At 38.8% G+C, this 17,010-nt stretch overlaps 1 protein-coding gene across 1 annotated transcript in view; it reads right to left on the reverse strand.

The window, feature by feature from the left end:
* Positions 1-7,397: 7,397 nt before the first annotated feature.
* The window catches only part of DHX29 (DExH-box helicase 29), a 58,429-nt gene continuing 48,816 nt past the window's right edge, over positions 7,398-17,010 (reverse strand). The window contains exons 24-27 of the mRNA XM_049768108.1: positions 15,719-16,021; positions 14,647-14,778; positions 12,804-12,900; positions 7,398-7,694 (exon numbers count right to left, since the gene is read on the reverse strand). Of these exons, the coding sequence (XP_049624065.1) occupies positions 7,642-7,694; positions 12,804-12,900; positions 14,647-14,778; positions 15,719-16,021 (585 nt within the window). The 3' untranslated portion in view covers positions 7,398-7,641. The remainder of the gene's footprint in view (positions 7,695-12,803; positions 12,901-14,646; positions 14,779-15,718; positions 16,022-17,010) is intronic.

Here is a 17,010-nt window from a genome sequence, read left to right on the forward strand (position 1 = left end):
AACAAAGGGGCAGGCTGACGGGCACAATATGTACGGTGCCTACTAGGATGTCAAATCACAGGGTACAGATCAAAACAGAGCAGCTGTTGAGGACCGCCTAGTCATATGTTCTTAGGACTTGTGAGAATAGGCATGAGAGCTGCAGCTAACAAAAGCACTCAGCATGCAGCAGGTTAGGCAACTCCCTTGCAGGGACATGTTGCATTCTCTGCAAACACAACTATTCAGATGGATGAAGTTTTCTTCCCATGTGGCATGTTTGGATGTTAAAATTATATGTTGGGTCATGTTTCCTAGTACTTTTGTAGGGATGGGCAAATTGCCAGTTTTCCTGTGCATTATAATCTGAATTTCTGTATTACTGTCTTCTCTGCTGCTTATGTAGCAGCTGGAGGGATACAGGTGTTGTCTTTATGGTGCATCTGTTCTGTTCCCTGGATTTTAAAGAGTGATTTTTTTTACTAATTTAACATAAAAAGCAAAATTAATTTTCACCAAAGTAACATAGTTTGCACCTGACTTATGTCAATCACTCAGAAACTTTCTTCTTTATATCAGCCAGAAAGATAGTAACATGTGCCTTTGCTCCATTGTGGCAACTAGAAAGAACCTTTGGCCTAGGAGTCATTTCAGTTCAGCTGCCTTCACTGTCTGCCTTGTGTCTGGCCCAATGTTTGTTAATATTTACTGCAACTTCCTGTTTAAAAAAATAATACCTCTTCATTGCAGTAAAATTAGGGACATTTTGTATTTGTAAAATTTTAAAATCATTTTATCTGAGGGTAACTGACTGAGTGGCTGGGGCATGAAAATTTTTATTTCCCTTCCCCTGTTTTTTTGTTTTTGTTTTTTGCCACACCCATTTGATACTCAGGGTTTACCCCTGGCTATGTGCTCAGAAATAGCTCCTGCTTGGGGAGACCATATGGGACGCTGGGGGATTGAACCTCGGTCCATCCTAGGCTAGCGCTTGCAAGGCAGATGCTTTACCTCTAGTGCCACCATTCTGGCCCCTTCCCTTTTTATTGTTGTGACAATGAGAGCATGCATACTGGCTTGTGGTCTTCACACACTTCAGTGACAGTGGCTGCTCACACTCTTGTGATGCAGAGGCTGCAGAGATTGCTTGATATTTAGCATCTCACATAGACCCTAGGACTACCAGGAGTGATACTTGAGCAGAGCCAGGAGTAAAACCTGAGTGCAATTGGGTGTGCCTTCAAACTAAAAATAATGAATGGCAGATAGATTGTTTTCTGATCGGTCTTTATGCTTTTGCCTTTCACTTTAGTCTCTATATCCCTAGTTTTCCTGTCATACTCTGGATCCAGGTGCTTCTTTAAAGCCTTTTTTGCCAGCCATTTTATTAAGATCATCTTTCATTCTAGGAATTAATGATCCCTTATGTGTAAAAAATATTCACATCAACCCTTATTTCAAATTATTGTCTGATCTCAAACCCCTAAAGTTTCAAAAGAATAATGGCTGCATTTCAGAAACTTAAATGATTCTGAAGCCATACTACTTCTGCCACTTAATACCAGTTTGATCGTATTAGACCAATTATTTTGCTTCTTTAGGTTTGTTTTCTGGAAGTTACAGCTCACCTCATGAAGCTCACCACAAACAGGGATGAGTTTTGTTAGAGAAATAACTACATTTTGAACTGTCCTAATAATGAGAATGTATAAAGGAAATAGAAAGCCTGTCTAGAGTACAGGCGGGGGTTGGGTGGGAGCAGGGAGACTTGGGACATTGGTGATGGAAATGTTGCACTGGTGATGGGTGGTGTTCTTTACATGACTGAAACCCAAACAACACAATCACGCATGTAATCAAGGTGTTTAAATAAAAAATATATTAAAAATGGATAATATAGTAGTATCTTACAAGGTTGTAAGATACAACATATACCCTGAACAGACTGCTTCATGTATTTCACACACACACACACACACACACACACAGACCCTCAACAGATTGCTTCATGCATGTGACCAATCATTTGAAATGCCTATAGGATTTGAGATTTTGTCTCTGTCAAAAGTTTAATAGCCTCTACAACCCAATCTGGTTTTCCTCTGATACTTTTTTTTGGGGTGGTTTTGGGTCACATCCAGTGGCGCTCAGGGGTTACTCCTGGCTCTGTGCTCTGAAGTTGCTTCTGGCAGGCTCAGGGGACCATATGGGATGCTAGGAATCAAACCAGAGTCTGTCTGGAATTGGCCATGTGCAGGCAAATGCCCTACCACTATGCTATTGCTCCAGCCCTTCCTCTGATACTTTATTGCTATTAATGGTATTAGCTAGACTCCAAATTGCAGTAAAATTTGATTTCTTGCTCTCAGTATCTTCCTACTGTAAGAAGAAACTAAGAGAATATTATTATATATGTTTGCTTTGATGTATATGTAAAGTGAAAGTTACAGCATCTACTATTGATTTATCAATACTGAATACCTATGAGTCAAGCAAATGGTCTAGGTCAGTGGTCGGCAACCTTTTCTTTTCAACTGAGCCAAATCTCACCAAAACCATGATTAAAATTAATTTTAATTTTTTTGGTTTTTGTTTGTTTGTTTTTGGCAGCGCTCAGAGGTTACTCCTGGCTCTATGCTCAGAAATCGCTCCTGGCAGGCTCAGGGGAACATATGGGATGCTGGGATTCAAACCACCGACCTTCTGCATGAGAGGCAAACACCTTACCTCTATGCTATCTCTCCGGCCCCGAGAGCCACATTTTTAAAACCGAAAATACATAGGATGGTACACTGTTTTTAGTTTCAGTAAGTTTTTGTTGAGGATATTCTGCATGCAAGTATCCACATAGGTTGGGAGGATACAAATAACACAACTAATAAAACAAAAACTTTAGAACGATATTATTTATCGATAACATTTAAGTCCATAAAATTTGCCTTACAATGTAGAGAAATTACATCCTGACAATGACTGACAAAGTCACAAACACTAATGTGAACATTGACCTTGCATTTCCTTGGAAATTTTGAGTAAGTCAGGTTTGTATGTTGTTGTTTTTTATTTTAGGCACAATTCCAGGTTCTCATTGATGAGACGATTTCTGAGTTTACTCTTGATAAGATTCATGCTTGAAAATGGTTGTTCGCATAAATATGTAGACTTGAACAAGGAAATAACAGCAAACGCTAGTTTTTTTAGTTGATTATGAGTCAGGAATACTATTCCAGGTGTTAAAAATCAACTTATCTTCCTTCTCCAGGTCTTTCAAAGCAGACCACTTGTGCTATGAACTAAGTTTACATTTGTGTTTCTCCAATCTTTATAAATTAGCACAAAGACGTTCAAATTTCGAGCTCCACAGTTCTTTGTTTTTTTAAATCCAGAAATTGCATTTCAAAGTTGCCAATGTTGATATTAAAGGAAGAAAAATTTAATTCCGTTACAGTGGCATCCAGAGTTTTTTTTTTTTTTTTTTTTAAAGCCAATGTCGCTTTGCTGTTTCTGAAATCCTGAAACCTCTTGAGAAAAGCTTCCCTTATATTTAAAAGTGCTGTTTTAAAATAGGTGATGTCAATATCAGCATTATTTTCTTGGCGATGTTTCAACAGGCTTGGCAGGTGAATCAAAGTTTCTCTGTCAAAATCTTGAGCAAAAACAGATAATTTGTTTTCAAATGAAATAACTTCTAACATCAAAACATTGTGTTTCCTTTCCCCTGTAGTTTATGATTAAGCTGATTTAGATGTGAAGTAACATCCACCATGAAATACAGTTTTTGAATCCACTGACTGTTAACTCTGGATAGTGAATACCCTTCTCGAGGAAAAATGCTTTGATTTCTGATAATAAGGAAGCAAAACATTTCAGAACGTTTTCTCTTGATAACCAAAATGTGCTGAAAATTTGAAACCCTACAATATGGAGATGAAACAGGTAAAAGAGAAAAACCTTTTAACAATCTTTAAAAGCAAGAACAGTGTTCCAGAGAAAAGTTGTGATTTCACTGAAAGGAAAAAAAAATCTATTGACACTTTAGTGTGTGCTGCAAGAAACCAAACTAAAATACACACAAAAACAAAAACGGCACGTTGTTAAAGGCATATAATATCATATCATAAAGGAATTATGATAGAGTGCCTGAAACATTTTAAAAATAATTTTTTATTCAAGCATATTTGTTACAAAATTATACTTTCAATCATAGAATGTACACCACCCTTCACCAGTGCACTTTCCCCACCACCAATGTCCCTTGTTTCCTTCCCCTTCACCCTCCTCTGCCTATGTCAGGGGCAGGCATTTTGCTTTTTTCTCTCTTTTCCTTTATGACACTGAGGTTTGCAAAATTTCTTTATGACACCGTGGTTTGCAATATTGTTAATTAAAGGGTACCATGCATGTCACTTATCCATTTTCAGCATCCAGTTCTTGCCCAGAGTGTTAAGTTCCAACTATCAATGTCATAATGTTCCTTTCTCTATTCTAACTGAACTCACCACTTTTTTTTAAATTTTTTTCTCTTTATTTGAATATCTTGATTACATAAATGATTGTGATTAGGTTTCAGTCATGTAAAGAACACCCCCCTTCACCAGTGCAACATTCCCGCCACCAATGTGAACTCACCACTTTTTATGGCAAGCTTCCTATCATGGACTAGTCCTTCTGTCCCTCATCCCTATTTTCTATAGATATTACCATATTGCCATTTATCATTCCTTTTTTTTTTTTTGGGCCACACCCGACGTTGCTCAGGGGTTACTCCTGGCTGTCTGCTCAGAAATAGCTCCTGGCAGGCAAGGGGGACCATATGGGACACCGGGATTTGAACCAACCACCTTTGGTCCTGGATCGGCTGCTTGCAAGGCAAACACTGCTGTGCTATCTCTCCGGGCTCGCCATTTATTATTCTTATATGCCACAAATGATTATTCTGTGTCTACACCTCTCCTTCTGAATCATTTCACTCAGAATAATAATCTGATGTGTTGATGTATGTACAGATGATGCACTGTGCATGGCTCAGTGTTTTTGTGTAGTCCAAGAAACAGAAGTTGCACACTCATACATTGTATCCACTCATTGTATGATAGACTGGATTCAGAAAAACTCCCTGCTGAACTAAACTCTGTGACAGATGACACAAGATAATTTGTGAAATTCACAATTGTGATCAAATCCAGGCTATTCCCCATCCTGGGTGAGAGTATGGATGCCCACTACTAGCATCTTCTCCATGAAGAAGTGAAGTGGCTATTCAGGGGAAGGGTGCTCTCTCGTCTTGTTGGCAAGAGGGAAGAAGTAGTGCAGTTCCTGTGAGAGCAGAACTCTGACTTTGTACAGCCCCAGTTGGACAAGGAATGGGTAGCTAAGTTTGTGTATTTGGCAGACATTGTTCATTTTCTCTATGAACTTAATATTTCTCTGCAGGGGTGTTTCACAAGTAGTTTTTACAGTGAGACATAAGATGGATGTGTTCAAAAAAGAATCTGATTCTGGGATAGCTGTGTCTGAGAAGATATTGAAATGTTTCCACTCTTGCAAAAAATTTCTGATTGGCACTTATATTATGCAGAAAGCCATAATCAATATGAAAAACAGCATTTAAGGGCATTAGCTCACAACTTTAATCATGAGTACTCTGACCATGAGACTCCACGGAAAAGAAAACTCTGGGTTGAGAATCCCTTCATGGAAGATGCCCACTCTTGTGCAAAATAAAATATGTGTTTTAAGATCACTCCAGGCACTGTATTTCTAAACCCCAACCAACCAGGTCTGAAGAAGCAGGGTAGCCGGAAAGAAATAATAAACCAAGCTAGCCAGGAAGGGATGATCATGGAGTTCATGGCCTTTTACCTTGTACTCTCTGCCTTGAGCCCAAAAAGCTAGAACACCTCTTTCTTTATTAAAACCAATTCCCAGTACCAGGAGGCTTCAGGTCAAGAGACAAAAGTACATATTCAGTGGGCTTTTATATATCAAAGGAAGAGGTTTAAGAAAGGAAGACATTGGGGGAACACCTTTGTTTGGGGTTGATACTGGGTATCATCTTACACTCTTTGAGCTGGCTGCCCGGGCTGCACACAGGGTGCACACTGACAGAGGCTAGGAGTAGGGTCCTGACTCCTGGAGCAACAGCCCCGCACACAGAAGAGTCAAATTAAAAGTGTAAAGAGCCACACGTGGCTCTCGAGCCTCAGGTTGCTGACCACTGGTCTAGGTTTATATGAATTTTGGGAGATTTTTTTCTTCAAATAGAATTTCTGACATTTGGCCACACATGAACTATATTTTAAGCACCTTAATAATATTGATAGGAAATAAAAGTTAAAATCCTCTAAGTAATCAAAATGGAGTTTCAAAAGTTTAATATAGTAGAACAAATAAAGCCATTAAAAATATCGAAGCGGGCCCGGAGAGATAGCACAGCGGCGTTTGCCTTGCAAGCAGCTGATCCCGGACCTAAGGTGGTTGGTTCGAATGCTGGTGTTCCATATGGTCCCCCAAGCCTGCCAGGAGCTATTTCTGAGCAGAGAGTCAGAAGTAACCCCTGAACACTGCCGGGTATTGCCCAAAAACAAAACAAAACAAAGTCGAAGCAAGCTTTACAACCTCATGGCTACCAACTTTATCAATTTAATTATGGTTACCAAAAGGGTACAACAGCAGTGACATCAAAGTGTAGGACTAGGGAAATTGGTGTGAGTTCTCCCCTCCCAAAGCTGATGCGGCATCTACCATTCAGCCTATCTTATAGGATCCCACCTTTATACTTAGTGAATATTACTCAAGTAGGTGGCATTTAAGTGGATACTTAGTTTTATGTTTGTTTTTGGGCCACCTTGCTGTATTCTGGACTTACTCTTGGCTCTGTGTTCAGGAACCACCGGTAGTAGACTCAGGGGAGCATTTGGGGTGCTGGGACTTACCCCAGGTTGGCTATAAACAAGATAAGTGCCAATCCACTGTACTATCTTTTCAGCTTCTTATTTAGATTTTGGGTTTGAATAGCAAACGTTAAATAATTGACTTTTGAATTTCTTTCTTTTCACAGAAATTTAATTACATATGTTTTGCAAGTAGTTTTCTCTTTTAGGCAAGAAGGTCTAAACTTTGAAGGAGTTACAGGCAAGGTAAGTATAGAGGGAATCTTAATATTAAATAATAGATACTAGGGGCCGGGCGGTGGCGCTGGAGGTAAGGTGCCTGCCTTACCAGCGCTAGCCTAGGAGACGGACCGCGGTTCGATCCCCCGGCGTCCCATATGGTCCCCCAAGCCAGGAGCGACTTCTGAGCGCATAGCCAGGAGTAACCCCTGAGCGTCACTGGGTGTGGCCCAAAAACCAAAAAAAAAAAAAAAAAAAAAAATAGATACTACAGACATGGAAGGCATACAACGATGTATAAAATAGTGATGATACCAAAGAATTTATTGTAAAGGTAGTGGCAAATACATTGAGAATAATCATCATTAAAAATGAATTAGAAAATTACACATGTTTAAAATATGTGTTATTTCCCCCGCCACCTTTATGTTATGGCTAATACCAAATTTTAAGTACTGAAATACTTCATGGCATGGTTTATTTTCACATAATTTCATGAATGCATCTTCACTGTAATTTTTAAGTAGTTGACCAAGCAAGAATTTTAATTTCAATTATTCTCTGTTTTTATCAATTCTGTAATGATCTGTAGAATTTTGTCATCTGAGGAGAAAAACAACAACCCATGAATAAATTCATCAGCAGCTAAATTTTCTAATGTATTCAAATAATAACAGATAAACTTCACCAAAGGATTCTCTTTAATTATAATACAAAACTAATATCAGCAAAATTCACTACAAAACTAGAGACGTTGAAGCTGGAGAAATAGTGTACCAGGTTAGGTGCTTGCCTTATATGTGGCTGAATGGGTTTGACCTTCAGTAGCCCATATGATTCCCTGGGCCTGCCAGGAATGATGCCCGAGTGCAGAGCCAGAAGGAAGATCTGAATACAGCTGAGTATGGCTCCAAAACAAAACTAGATGTTGAGCTAAGTGAGATCGCACAGGGGTAAGGCACATGCTTTGCATGCAGCTGACAATGGTTTGAGTGACAGTAGTGAGCACTGCTGAGAATGATCCCTAGCCAGGAAGACAGGAACAGACAGCTCTTAAGAATTCCCAGGTGTGACCAATGCCTACAGTAGCCTCCAAAAAGAAACCATGAGAGATGCCTACAAAATAATTTGTTACCCTTCAATTATCTTCTTCATGCTTTTATTGTTGAGGACACATCTGGTGGTGATGGGAAAGGGGAGAGCATGCAGTGTAGTATCCAACCCAGGGCTATATATAACACAAAAAACATATGCCTTACTACTTTAATTATATTTATGCTGCATCTACTTTGACAATAAGCTAAAGGTATTTTGTGTTCCTGTTTGAGTCATACTGTAGTGCTGAGGGGCTACTCCTGAGGCTCCTGGTGGTGCTGTAGGCAAAGTAAGTACCTAAAGGCTCCCCTCCTTACTATCTCTCCAGCCCTTAGAAGTTAATGTTGAGGGGCCGGGCGGTGGCGCTAGAGGTAAGGTGCCTGCCTTGCCTGCGCTAGCCTTGGATGGACCGTGGTTCGATCCCCCGGTGTCCCATATGGTCCCCCAAGCCAGGAGCAACTTCTGAGCGCATAGCCAGGAGTAACCCCTGAGCGTCACCGGGTGTGGCCCAAAAAAAACCAAACAAACAAAAAAAAGAAGTTAATGTTGAATATGTATTGGCTAAGGCCTGAAGATAAATGATACAATTGTTCATCCTTTATAAATAATCTTATAAAAGTTCTGTAGGACAAGGAGATTCTCAATTTTTTCACCTGACTCAAAAATACTAAAGGATCAACTGATCCTTATATGTCCTGCAGTATGTATCAGAATTTCTACTGGATGGGTAGGGTAGGGCTGTTATCTCCAGGTTTAGTCAAAGGAAACAAATTTTAACAGGGAAGTGCAGTTAGCAAGGTGTCAATGGAGACATCAGACCTCTTCACACAACAAACACTCTCAAGCAAACAGCAACAGAGATATGCTGCTGTTTGTTAACAGTGTTTTGTCAATAGCTGTTTTTCTGTTTGAACTGTTGCTGTGATACTGTGACTTCCTAAGAAAGTCACTTTAGACACCTGTAATTATCAGGATTGCAAGACTGAAATTATGTATGTACATTAGGCACTGGAATAAGAGTATGGCTGAAGAAACAATTCTGATAACAGGGCCTTGGATCTGACAGCTTTGTGTGGGCTACAGTGGCATTTTAAAAAAAGGGAAGGGATAAACAGGAGAGGTCACCTGAAGAAAAACAAAAGCAGGGCCAGAAAGAGCCATGGTTTTTAACTTGAGGAAGACTAGAGTAGAAAGAAAGCACAAAAAAAAGTTGTTACTTCTTAAAAGCTTGGCATTTTATTACTTTTTTATTCTTTTCAATGCTGTGTCAACTACATAGTGCTGGACAGTTCTCATGGGCTTGTGATCAAGCCCAGGGCCTCACCCACATGTACTCTACTTGAGCCACATCCCTGGCCTATAATTTTTTTTTTTCATTATTTTGTTTTTGGGGGCCTCACCTGGCAATGATCAGGAGTTACTCTTGGCAGGCTTGGGGGACCATATGCAATGCCGGAGACCAAACCCAGCTGAGTCTCAGGTCTGACATGTATAAGGCAAATGCCCTACCTGCTATGCTATTGCTCTGGCCCATGGCTTTTATATATATATATATATATATATATATATATATATATAAATTTTTTTTTTTTGGTCACACCTGGCGCTCAGGGGTTACTCTTTTTTTGTTTGTTTGTTTTGTTTGTTTGTTTCTGGGTCTAACCCGGCTGTGCTCAGGGGTTACTTCTGGCTCTATGCTCAGAAATCACTCCTGGCAGGCTCAGGGGACCATATGGGATGCCGGGATTTGAACCACTGACCTTCTGCATGAAAGGCAAACGCCTTCCCTCCATGATATCTCTAGGCCCCAGCGGTTTCTCTTGGCTCTGCACTCAGAAAATTTCCTGGTAAGCATGGGACACCATATGGGATGCCGGGATTTGAGCCACCATCTGTCCTGAATTGACTACGTGCAAGGCAAACACCTTACTGCTGTGCTGTCTCTCCAGCCCCTGGCCTATAACTTTTTTGATATTATAGAAAAAGGCATACTAATATATTTCTCCCTCAGTCTTTCTCCCTCAGAAACATATGTGTCAGGACAGCAGATAGGAAGTTTGCCTTGTATGTGGCTGATCTGGTTTGACCCCTGGTATCTTATAAGGTCCCTATGCACCACCAAGAGTAATAATGAATGCAGAGCCAGAAGTAAACCCTGATCACTGTGTGTGGCCACCGCCAAAAAAAACAAACGATAGGGGCTGGGAACTATACATAATGGGTAGGGCCTTTGCCTTGCATGCAGCAGACTGGAGTTTGATCTCCAGTATCCCATATGGTCTACTGAGTCTGCCAGGAGATTTCTGAGTATAGAGCCAGGAATAACCCCTGAGCACTACCAGTTGTGGCTCAGAAACCAAAAACAAATAAAATAAAATAGAAAAGAAAAAGATGCTTTACCCTGGGATAAATTTTGCTTTTTTTGTAACAAGGGAAAATTTTGTTTAAAAGTTGAAATTCAACATATCCTTTATATAATGTAATTTTTCTAAGACCAAGTTGCAATGTACAAAGCTCCCTATGAAAAAATAATATTTTTAATATATCAAGACAATCTAAGTTTATAGTGGCATAAGAAAATTAATAATTTAATGCTTAAACAATCCTATTTAGTTACCTGAACATAAAGTATGAGGCTTTGAAGTAACTTCATTAGATTAACAGCGCTCCAACTTGTCTAACTAGGATGCTAGTTATGTACAATCTCAGTGAGTTTACCAAACTTTTTTTTTTTTTTGGATCTGGGGTCACTCAGCAGTGCTCAGGACTTATTTCTGGATCTGTTCTCAGGAATCATTTTTAGTGGTACTTGAGAGACCATAAAAGATGCTAGAGATCAAACCTGAGTCTGTCATGTTCAAAGAAAGCACTCTACTTGGCTGTACGATCACTCCAGCCCCATATCAATCAATTCTATAAGTAGTAAAATTAACTTTGTGCTTTCTGTTGTGAGGCACTGGGCAGTTATAGAACCAAGCAATCACACTCTTCCTAAAAGCTTAATGTTTTGTTTTGTTGTTTTTGGGCCACACTCGGTGGTGCTCAAGAGTTACTCCTGTCTCTGCACTCAAAAATCATTCCTGGCAGACTTAGGGGACCATATGGGATGCTGGGAATCGAACCCAAGTCTGTTCTGATTTAGCTGCATGCAAGGCAAATGCCCTACCACTGTGCTATCTCTCTGGCCCTAAAATTCTAAATCTAATGAAACCACAGTTTGTAAGAAATACAATGAATAAAGAAACAACAAATTAAAGACTAAAAATCTTCTATTTAAAATAACACACAGAATCTGGGAAATTGGCTCAACCAGAAAGCATGTGCCTCGTATGTATTGAGGACTGGGGTTGAGTCTTCACATCACAAAGCAAATAACTAATCTGAGTTAGAAAATTCACTAAGTCTTGAGTAGGTCTTAGGAATCAATCCGTTTTTCATTGTTGTTTTTGAGATATATCCAGCGATGCTCATGAGACCATGTGGGATGCCAGGGATTAAATCTGGGTTGAGCTTTACCTGCCGTACTATCTCTCTGACTACTGGAATCTGTAATTTTCACAAGTGCCAAATAATTGGGAAATACTGCACCAAACTAACTGGAAACTTACACATTTATTATATATTTCTGATGCAGGTAAACTTACCTATTTTACAAAGAGTAACATTCAAACAGACGATTTATGAGAATGATAGAGAAAACATGCTAAGATAAAATTCATGAAAAGTCTCTGATTCTTATTTAAAAAAAAAACTACATGTAGCAAAATTGACAATGCTGTTTTATCACTCCTTTCTTCCTATAAAACCACCAGAAGTTGGGGCTGGAGAGATAGCATAGAGGCAGGGCATTTGCCTTGCATGCTGATGGACGCTGGTTCGAATCCCAGCATCCCATATAGTCCCCCGAGCCTGCCAGGAGCTATTTCTGAGTGTAGAGCCAGAAGTAACCCGAGTGCTGCTGGGTGTGACCCAAAAAACAAAACAAAACAAAAAAACAAAAAAACACCAGAAGTTTAGCATAAAATAAACTTTATTACCGTAATTTTCTTTTAATTTTTGGGCCACACCCGGTGACACGTAGGGGTTACTCCTGGTTATGCGCTTAGAAATCGCTACTGGCTTGGGGGACCATATGGGACACTGGGGGATCGAACCACGTGCAAGGCAAACGCCCTATCACTGTGTCATCACTCCTGCTCCACCACTCCGGCCCCACAGAGAATTTAAGACTTCTGTGTGCGTATAAAAATATCCCATAATTTCTAGAATCAACTTTGAAACTATTTTCTTTTATTAAATGAATCTGAACTTTATTGTTGGGGCTTTTAATTTTTTTTTCCCCTTGGGCTATACCCAGTGGTTCTCAGGACTTACTCCTGGCTCTGTGCTAAGGGATCACTCCTGGTGGGCTTAGGGGGACCACATGGGATGCCAGGGATTGAAACCAGGTCGGCTTCATGCAAAGTAAGTACCCTATCCACTGTATTCAGGCCTGAGGTTATTTTCTTAGGCAGTTTTTTCATATACAAATGTTTTCCAATATTATATACATACGTGCCCCCTTCTATAGATATATTAATTGTGTATTTTCCACCAACATTAAAATCAAGTACTTACTTTCAAGGGACATCTTGGGATTTTCAAGTTTTTTTCTTAAAACAGAATCAATGAGAACTCTTAGCTGCTTGAAAATGACAGCAATCTTTACAGGGGCCTATTGAAAAATGATGACAAGTAGAACTATGAATATTTAAAGAAATCAAGATAAGCAGGTATGCCTTCAATGTGCTTTAACAAATTTTACTTTTATATAAAACATCTTGGGGAAAATATATGCAGGTTACATGTAGCGAAACTAAGGAAACCTCAATTTCCTTATTAAGTACCAAAAAAGTTGCTACCTTAAGATAATTTAAACTTATAGTTCAATCACTACTTTCTTCTCTTAGTGTGGGATTTTTTCAAACAACTTTATTGAATTAGTTTAAAACCATAAAAATTCACATTACTAATTATATAATGTAACAAATTTCAATAAATTTAGAGTAATGCACCTATCAACAAAATATTTATATCCAGTTACAGAACATTTATAACCTATCATCTGCTGTACTACTTATCCACTCCAGCATCTTTGTAAAACTAAATGTATCTTTACATTTATTATTTTGGAGGTGGACCATACATGGCTGTGCTAAGGGATCACTCCTAACAGCGCTTGAGGGTGTCAGGGATCAAACCTAGGTTGGCTAAATGCAAGGCAAATGCCTTTCTCACAGTACTATTATTAGGGTTAATTTTTTGTTCGTTTTGCTTTTGTGCCACACCTGGCAGCAAGCACTCAGGGGACCATATGGAATGCTAAGGATCAAACAGGGTTGGCCACCTGCAAGGCAAACTTTCTACCCTCTGTGCTTGCTACTGCTCCAGCCTCTATTTTTTTTTTAATAGGGGAACATGCTTTTTGATATTGGGGGCTACCAGGATCACATTCAGCAGTTTGTAAGGGGTTATGTAATACAGGGATCAAACTCAGAGAACTGTGAATGTTTGGCATGTGTTTGAGCTCTCTCCCTGGCTTCTAAAATTATATTCATCTTTCCAGGACAGGAGAAATAGAGCAGTTAAAACACTTGCCTTACACACAGCTGACCTCTGTCTGACCCCCCCTCCCCAGTCCTTGAGGGACTTTCTGGGATGCTGGGGATGGAACCTAAGTCAGCTGCTTGCAAGGCAAATGCCTTACTTATTGTACTATTATTGCTCCAGCTCCTCTTTTTTTTTAATTTTTTTTTTTTTTTTAGTGTTTGGGTCACATCCAGCGATGCTCAGGGGTTACTCCTGGCTCTGCATTCAGAAATTGCTCCTGGCAGGCTTGTGGGACCATATGGGATGCTGGGAATCAAACCACCATCATCCTGGGTTGGAGATGTGCAAGGCAAAGGCCCTATGTGCTATCTCTCCAGCCCAGCTCTTTTTTTTTAATAGGTCATACAATGTAGTGGAAAGAATAAATGTGGGGATCAGTGAATTCTATCTTTGAATATTGTTTCAATCTATGTAGTCTGAGAAAGTTTTTTTAACTTCTGAGTTTAAGTTCTTTCTCTGTAGAAAGGGAATTAGAGAAATGATCTAAGAACATTATTACATTTACTCAAAACAGGAAACTGTTTTGAATTTCAAATTTAACAGATTTAAAGTCATACAAGCAAGAAAAATAAATCCCACTTTAAGTCACAAACTATAAAAAGCTTGTGAAGTGCAAACTCCCATGAAACTTTAAAAGATATGAATGACACTGGAAGACCATAGTGCCAGTGCCAGTAGAGTGGGTAGGGTGTTTGCCTTGCACTGTAACTGACCTTGAGCATCATGGGATGTGGCCCCAAACTAAACAATAAAATGTGAATGGCATTGGAAAGAGAAAATTTTAAGTAAACTAATACTTTATACCCTGTACCTGAAAATAGATCCAGCCATCAACAGAAAGAAGATGTTCCCTGTGTTGAACTTCTATATCACCACCAAAAAGTAAAACTGGAAATGGAGTTATTAGTGTTGTCTCTCTCAAATACACCCGGGAGTATCTGATCTGCAAAGGAATAGAGGAGAAAAACTTTCACGTTCTAAAAATATAAGGAATTAATTCACATAGTTTCATGTGACAATTTTTTTTATAATTTGTACTATATATTTTAAATTATATGTTTATGTAAAATTATGTGTTTGGTTTTCAGAGTAATGTTTCAATATCAGCCAATAACTTCTGACTAATAGAATTCTGTTACTGTCGGTAACTTCTCAAGTTTTACATTTGTTTAATAATATTCTGGGAATTATTCAAGCTAGTGTTTGAAATTATGAATCTTTGTTACTATAAAGGTCAGGAGAAGTTAAAGGAACAGGTTTCAATTTGATGTTTTCTCTTATATTGCCTTAGAAACAAGTGATATAAAAAAAGAAAAATAAAATCTAAACTATGAAGGGAATTATCTTATCCATTACCCTCCGTTTTGAATTTCAAATTTAACAGATTTAAAGTCATACAAGTAAGAAAAATAAATCCCACTTTAAGTGGGAAAACAGAGAAACAGAAAAAATAGAGGTGGTAATGAAGTTAGGATTCAAAAGGCTGAGTTGGTTTAATTGGCTAAATATTATGAAATGACCTGTTACACTGTGACAACTTGTAGCCATATTATATACAATTCTATCCCATCCAATTGTTTTATTTGAAAAGAACATTTTTGTCCCAATTGAGACAGCTTCATTTAGTGATATCAGGCAACATCAGTTGTTACAATAGTCTTACTTCAAATAGGAAAGATTATGATGGCCAAAATAGAACTTTTTTTTTAGTAGATAAAATACTCCTTTTACTGTTCGAGAAATTACATCTTGATTTTTAAATATGAATAAAAATAATAGCACAACTTGAGGACCATATTTAGAACTCACTGAAGTATCCTAATGTGTTATGACAGACTAAAAATATTGTCCTGGATATTAAAATTTAGTAATGTGCAATTTACCTTCTCCTGGTATAAGAGCCAGCCATAAGTCTGTAAGTCTCGATTTACTGAGGATGGATGTACTTGTGCTTTGCCTTGGGCTGTCTCCACAATGCAAGCCAGTTTTTCCGTAATATCAACTGATTTTGTATACATTATTTTCCCCAGATTGTCATATAGTCCAGCGGCCAGTACGGCTTTAAGAAGGGCAATTTCTTGGAAGGAAAGTGTCTGTGAGGTTCTGTTTCCTTCCCAGCTGTTAGAAGTTGTAGATGATGAAAATCCTGCTGCCTTAACCAACTTTATTAGCTCCTGTTTGACATCCTAAATTGGTTAGTTAGAAAGAGACAAGACGAAAGTTATTAAAATAGAGACATAGTACTTAGTTAAGACTGACTCAAAATAAAGGCGGAAGGAATGAGTTAACCCCCCCACCCCAGACTGCCAGGAGCGATTTCTGAACTTAAGAGCCAGGAATAACCCCTGAGCGCTGCCGGGTGTAACCCAAAAACAAAAACAAAAACAAACAAACAAACAAAAAAAAGGCAATACTGCAGAAGAATTAAGGCAAATCCTGATCCCTGACCCTAGATTGCAAATGGCTTCTTAATTTTTCTCTCAAATTCTCATCTTAATTTCCTAAAAAGTTGACTAAATTAATGAAAATTACTTAGAATTTGTTGCCTAGAATATCTCCCCAAGCTTTAGTAGTGGCGATCACCAAAGTTCTGTAGGAAGAATGAATATTTTCATGGTAAACAGGATACAAGTGATTAAAAGGTGATGTTTACATTTCAGGTACCCCTTTGTTTTCCAGTTTGGTGCTTACAAACTTTGATGGGGGTTGGGGAGGTCAGACAACTGTTGAAACACCAGAAGGTTGGTAAAGAGAATAAAAACCTTGTTGCTCAGTAGAGGTGAGATTAAAATAGTTCACAGCTGGTGGAGGCAACTAGGAGGCTGGGGCCAGAACAAAGTGGAGAAAAAGGGTGCTGATCTAACTCCAGGGCTTGATTCTCACTCAGTGGCTCTATAAAGGAAAATTCTCTTAGATTTTTAGTCTTTTATACAAACTTTAATCCATTTAGAAATCATCCCAGAAGTTATTTTAAATCACAAAAGGGCAAATTATATGGAATAAAAAGATCTTTTTACCATAACCCTTTATTTCAGCTTTGGGGTCACACCTGGTAGTGCTGAGGAAAACTTATGGTGCTCAGGGTTTAATCTTGGTGGGACTTGGGGGACAATCTGGTGTGCCAGAGATCAAAGCATTCATTCTTTCTCTTTTCTTCCCTCACCCTCCCCATTCT

This window comes from Suncus etruscus, chromosome 2 (genome assembly GCF_024139225.1).
Source record: "Suncus etruscus isolate mSunEtr1 chromosome 2, mSunEtr1.pri.cur, whole genome shotgun sequence".
NCBI classification, from domain to species: domain Eukaryota; kingdom Metazoa; phylum Chordata; class Mammalia; order Eulipotyphla; family Soricidae; genus Suncus; species Suncus etruscus.